Consider the following 5,306-nt stretch of genomic DNA (forward strand, 5'->3'; position numbering starts at 1 on the left):
GAGAATTCCTAACTCTCAAACTTGAGGAATTTCCAATTTGAGTCTTATCAAATATAAAAGTTAAACACATTACTTATCCATTTTCTAAGTGAATAATATGGTTCTTATCTATATTTGACCCGTTTTAAAAAAGTTCATTATCTATCCTATTTTTTAATAGATAATATGAATGGATAATTATTTTCTATTATCCATTTTGCCACCACTGCTAGCAGCATATAATAGTTAATGGTTGTGGAAATTCAGACCATGGCTAATAGAGACAGTGCCTTGGAGTCACCTTCTGCTATTTTATCTCTATTTATTGTTTATCTCGTATTAGACACTAACATATTATTCAGACTGTTCTATTATTATGTTACTTCTTTAAATGCTCGTGACTTATATTACCAATTTTTGAAAGATCTTTAAAGAATCGAAAAGGTATTGATAAGTAAATTCAATACTTAAAATTACACGTGCCGATGTAGAAATATAGTCGTAGCCATTGGTTTGGGCGACTAGATAACTTCCCTTGGGCCACGCAAAAGCCCATCTCAATGGCCACCCAAATGTCCAAATGGTTATTTAATGCTTTAGGTAGACCTATTTTATAAATTTATCTCAGCTCAATTTTAGGTGAATTTTATAGTTGAGGAATAGGGTCAAGAAGACGGGTTAGATTATAATTCAAGTGAATATATTTGAATATCACAAAATAAATAAAAAAAGAATAAGATAAAGGACAGAGAAGAAAAGTTTGGGCTGTTGGGTTGGGCTCTAAAGTAAAATTGGGTCTTTGTAACTTACAGGTAACTGAAGTAAACTGATTTCTCAAGGCCCAAGGAGAAAAAAAGGAGGGGTATTATCACTTTTAACCCGCACCAGAAAGTGTTTGCATCTGATAGCCGAAAAAATGTATAATTTTTGTATATAACATAAAATATATATATAAAAAAATATATTTTTTCGACTATTATTTTTACAGAGGTTATACAGTGTCATTTTCTCAAAAAAGGAATTAAGAAGGGTTAAAAAGGTTAAATTGTGAAAAGTGGTGAAAATTGGATAGAATTGCTTCAAAGAAACTTCAATTAAAGAGCAAGATAGTCTTGCTTTTAACTTCTTATCTAAACAATATCTCCTTTTTTTCCTCAACATGTTAACTAAAAAGTCAAAAAGAAAATTAATACTCTTAATTTTTCCACCAGAAGAAGACTTGATTTTGTTTTGTTTTCGCCTTTGAAGGGATAAAAGAAATATCAAAGGCAAAATCATTTTTAGCCCACTGCCGTTTATATCTTCTAGCCGTAAAAGTGTATAATTTTTTTTTGTATATATCATAGATAAATGTATATATATATACAAAAAATATATACATTTTCGACTATTATTTTGAGGGCGGCTATACAATGTAATTTTTTTTTCAAATATATATCAACTTGACACAATTTTAACTAAGTAAAACATGTACATCATATGATTAATTTGAACCATACCAAATTTAATATGAAGCTCAAACCTCCACAACTACTAGCTACGACTAGAAAAATAAGCTTTTGATATTCCACATATTCAAAAAAATTATTTTTTTGCAGAAGCCTAATTTTCCTCTTTCTTCAACTTCATGAAGTATCAATATGGTGTTTATCAATCAAGTCAAAAAGTTCATCCCCAATTCCAAAACCAAGCATTCTTGCCATATCTTTTGTCTTCAGCCTTGGCATTGGAATCTCATTTTGCTTCAACCAAGAATATACCACAAACACCTTATTCATCACAAACAACTCCAATGCCTCTGGATTGAATACTACCCCCATTTTCATACTCATCTGCCAACAAAAAGTTTGAATATTAAAAAAAAAAAAAAAAGAACTGTCAATAAAAAAGCATGAATTAAAAGAAAACGCCGCCTTTAGTTTAATTGAACGAAAGCTTAGTGCTATGTGACCAAGAGGTCACTGTTTGAAACCACCTCTTCCAAAAATACAAAAAGAATTAACCTAAATAGTCGTTCACTCAACTGTTTAAACTAAATATAACTGGTGAAGTGAAATATGTGCATAATTCATGTATAATTTATGTATAATGTATAATCAGTATATAATTTATGTATACCGGCTAAGAAAATGAAACAGTGAATTCAGCCAATTATTTGCGTAGAGATCCCTAAATACAAGAAGAAGCATACAATAGTCCTAATGATTTGATATTTTTGAGAACCCGCCCATAGTACAAGCTTAGTATATTGAACTGCCTATTGTTTAATTTAATCAAGAATTAAATATCTGCTAAAATATGCTAAAATAAATTAATTGTATAAAAGAATTACACTATCAAGGTTCAAATACACTAATTGTAATTATATAAAAGTCTTTTACAATCAATGTATATAAGTTAAATCCGAAAAGAAAAGGGCTGCATTTAATATAATTCAAGAAGTTTATACCTGATGGGGTACCAACATTGCTGCATAACGTGCAAGTTCTCCAGCTCTCCAATCCAATAAAACTGGCAGCCATGGATAAGTAGCATCTAGCCGAATGAACCATAGTCGTATATCTGGAAATTCTGATAATTCCCTTGGATCATATTTATCTTCTCTTTTGTAATTGATTGTAAAACCAATTGTCCTTTCCAGAAACTCCTTTGGCTTGGCTATTACAATTTTGCAACATTATTAGCATCATAACACTGTCGTAATCCAAAATTGGAACAAGATTACGACTTATAGGTTATGGGTTCGAGCTGTAAAAGCAGTCATTAATGTTTGTATTAGGGTAGGTTTCCTGCATCACACGCGTGATGCTTTGTGCACTGGACTGTTTTATATATTTTATGATTCTATTGGAAAAGATGAAAAAGAAGGAATCTATTTAAAAAAATTATTAAGTTTTTAATTACTCTTTTGTTCTAACATATATTTTCTCCTATTCTTTCTATTTGTCACTTTAAATATAAAAAAAAAATTGCTACTTTAAAAAGTCGAGAACACATTAATTTTTTTAATTTTACCCTTGTCCTGTCCGGAAAACCAATAGATAATTGACCATTTTATACCTATTTTACCCTTAATATTTTCCAATATTTATAATAGTCAAAGTTAGTTTTTCAATAATAATAATAAATAGGAGTAATATAGTAAAATTACCACATTATTTGTCATTTCTTAAGGGGCGTGTCAAGTCAATAGTGGACAGATAAACTTACACGGATGAAATGCATTGAAAAGTCGAGAAGGCATTAATTTTTTTAATTTTACCCTCACAATCCCAAGAAAACACATAATCATTAATTACCCGCTTAAATAAAGAAATAAAGATAATATAGCCAAATTAACCATATGATTAATTAGTGTGATACATACCAGATAAGGGTGATGATAATCCAGTTGCATTTTGAAATGGGGATAAATCAAGACGTTGAATAATGTCATTATCTATAACAACTTCGTATCTACCTTCTGTTGGGGGCATTGGTGGAGGTGCTACTTCTGTATCTGTTAATCAAAATTACATTTGTAAGTTAATGAAAAAAGCCAAATTATTTCTCAAGTAAGATTTTCCAACAGGGGAAAAAATAAAGCAGGATAATAAGGTTGTTGTATTATCGAGCATTCAGTAGGAATTGAACCTAGAAATTCGCTTATTATGAGTTATCTTATCCTTTTAGAATAATAATCATAATAGACAATGCTCGATTGGAACATGAAAACATGACGAAATACTAAGGGGTTGTTTGGTATGATAAATAAAGTAAAAGCAATCATGGATAAGAGTTTCGTCCGGATTAACTTATACCTTTCAGAAGGTGAAATAGTAATGCAGATAAGTTATTCTAGAATAAAGTAGTTGACAATCAAAGGATTAATACAATATACCAAATAATCAATAAGAAACAATATCGGATAACTAATTTTTCAAGATTAATACAACATACCGAAAAATAATACTCAAAAATAATACTAATTTTAGCATGACTAATTTTGGTATAATTAACCTCAGCATAACTAATTTTTCAGGATAAATATAGCGTACCAAACAATCAATAAGAAGTAATATCAGAATAACTTATTTCAGTATAACTAATCTCAGCATAACTAATTACAGTATAACTTGTTTTCAAACCAAACTAACCTAAGAGATAGACTATAAAGGACATCTATTATTTCAATAATGCTAAAATAATATTAAATGAATAAAATTGGGATATATGAATGAAGTAATTATCGTGCTTACTTTCTTGCTCATCATAAAGGGAGAGGTCAAAATTCCCAGAAGGATTGAATGCTACAGAAGCAGCAACTTGTCTCAGCTGGGATTGTTGATTTACCTGTGAAGAAGAAGTGAAAGAAATTGAAAAATCTGAATTGGGTTTATAGGAAATCAAAGGAACAAAAGAAGGAATTGTTTGTTTGAGTGGAGAAGAAAGTGTGTGTAATGGTTTTGTGGAAGCCATGGATAAAGAAGAATGACTCATATTCTTGTGATTTTTTTGACAGTTAAAATAGTTTTTGTTATTTAGCTTATCACCTTTTTATTCTGGCCTTGTGTTTAAAATTGCTTATATCCATACTAGCCGAGTATTTGAAGTGTTCTTTTCAAAATGCATAATTGTGCTGGAAATATTGACTTTTCTCCTATAGATACGAGATTAGGATAATCTTTACCTGGTTTAGTTAAGTTTTTTATTTACAAAAAGTAGCTGGAGTTTTTTTTTTATAGAAAATATATACAAAATTCATCAAAAACTATAATTTATTTATAACTTTTTGTGGTATAGAATACGGGCAAAAGCTACAATATACAACTTGTATATAATTTTTTGTTGTACAAAATCCGGTCAACACAAATACAACTTATTTATAACTTGCATACAAATATATAAGTTATTTGTATTTTGTATGACGTTTGCACACTCTCGTACAATTTGCATATAATCTATTTATGACTTTCTCTTTGACTTTCAATTAAAATTCTAACAAACTACCTTGAATTTTTACCAAACTCCTCAAAAATTGAGATAGGACTTCGAAAGATATTCTCAATTATTTGTAACAACACCCAATTCAAATAAAAAATAACTTTACGAAATTCGATTTTCAAATTCAAAGTTTTGAAACTTTTTAATGACTGTCAATGGATCTTAAGGTCATAACTAATCACATGACTTTGTTTAGTCAGATTTGTAATGCAGTTAAATAGGTTTTAAGCTCTTAAATAATGAGTTTAAGCTTTATAATTGAAACACGCAATATTTACTGGAAAGATCGATCCCAATTTCCCTTCGTAGGATGTCGTGATGGCTCCTAGTCTCTAAGACTAGGT

General features: G+C 29.6%; 1 protein-coding gene across 1 annotated transcript; it reads right to left on the reverse strand.

The window, feature by feature from the left end:
• Positions 1-1,387: 1,387 nt before the first annotated feature.
• Positions 1,388-4,518, reverse strand: LOC104249821 (protein CHLORORESPIRATORY REDUCTION 6, chloroplastic). Its single transcript, XM_009806316.2, has 4 exons — positions 4,218-4,518; positions 3,347-3,478; positions 2,429-2,637; positions 1,388-1,811 (listed from the first exon to the last, which is right to left on the reverse strand). Exons 1-4 carry the CDS (start codon positions 4,456-4,458, stop codon positions 1,605-1,607), a joined length of 789 nt encoding a protein of 262 aa, XP_009804618.1. The 5' UTR covers positions 4,459-4,518; the 3' UTR covers positions 1,388-1,604.
• Between the last annotated feature and the right edge of the window lie 788 nt (positions 4,519-5,306).

The sequence above is a fragment of the Nicotiana sylvestris genome, chromosome 11, assembly GCF_000393655.2.
Source record: "Nicotiana sylvestris chromosome 11, ASM39365v2, whole genome shotgun sequence".
Classification (NCBI taxonomy): domain Eukaryota; kingdom Viridiplantae; phylum Streptophyta; class Magnoliopsida; order Solanales; family Solanaceae; genus Nicotiana; species Nicotiana sylvestris.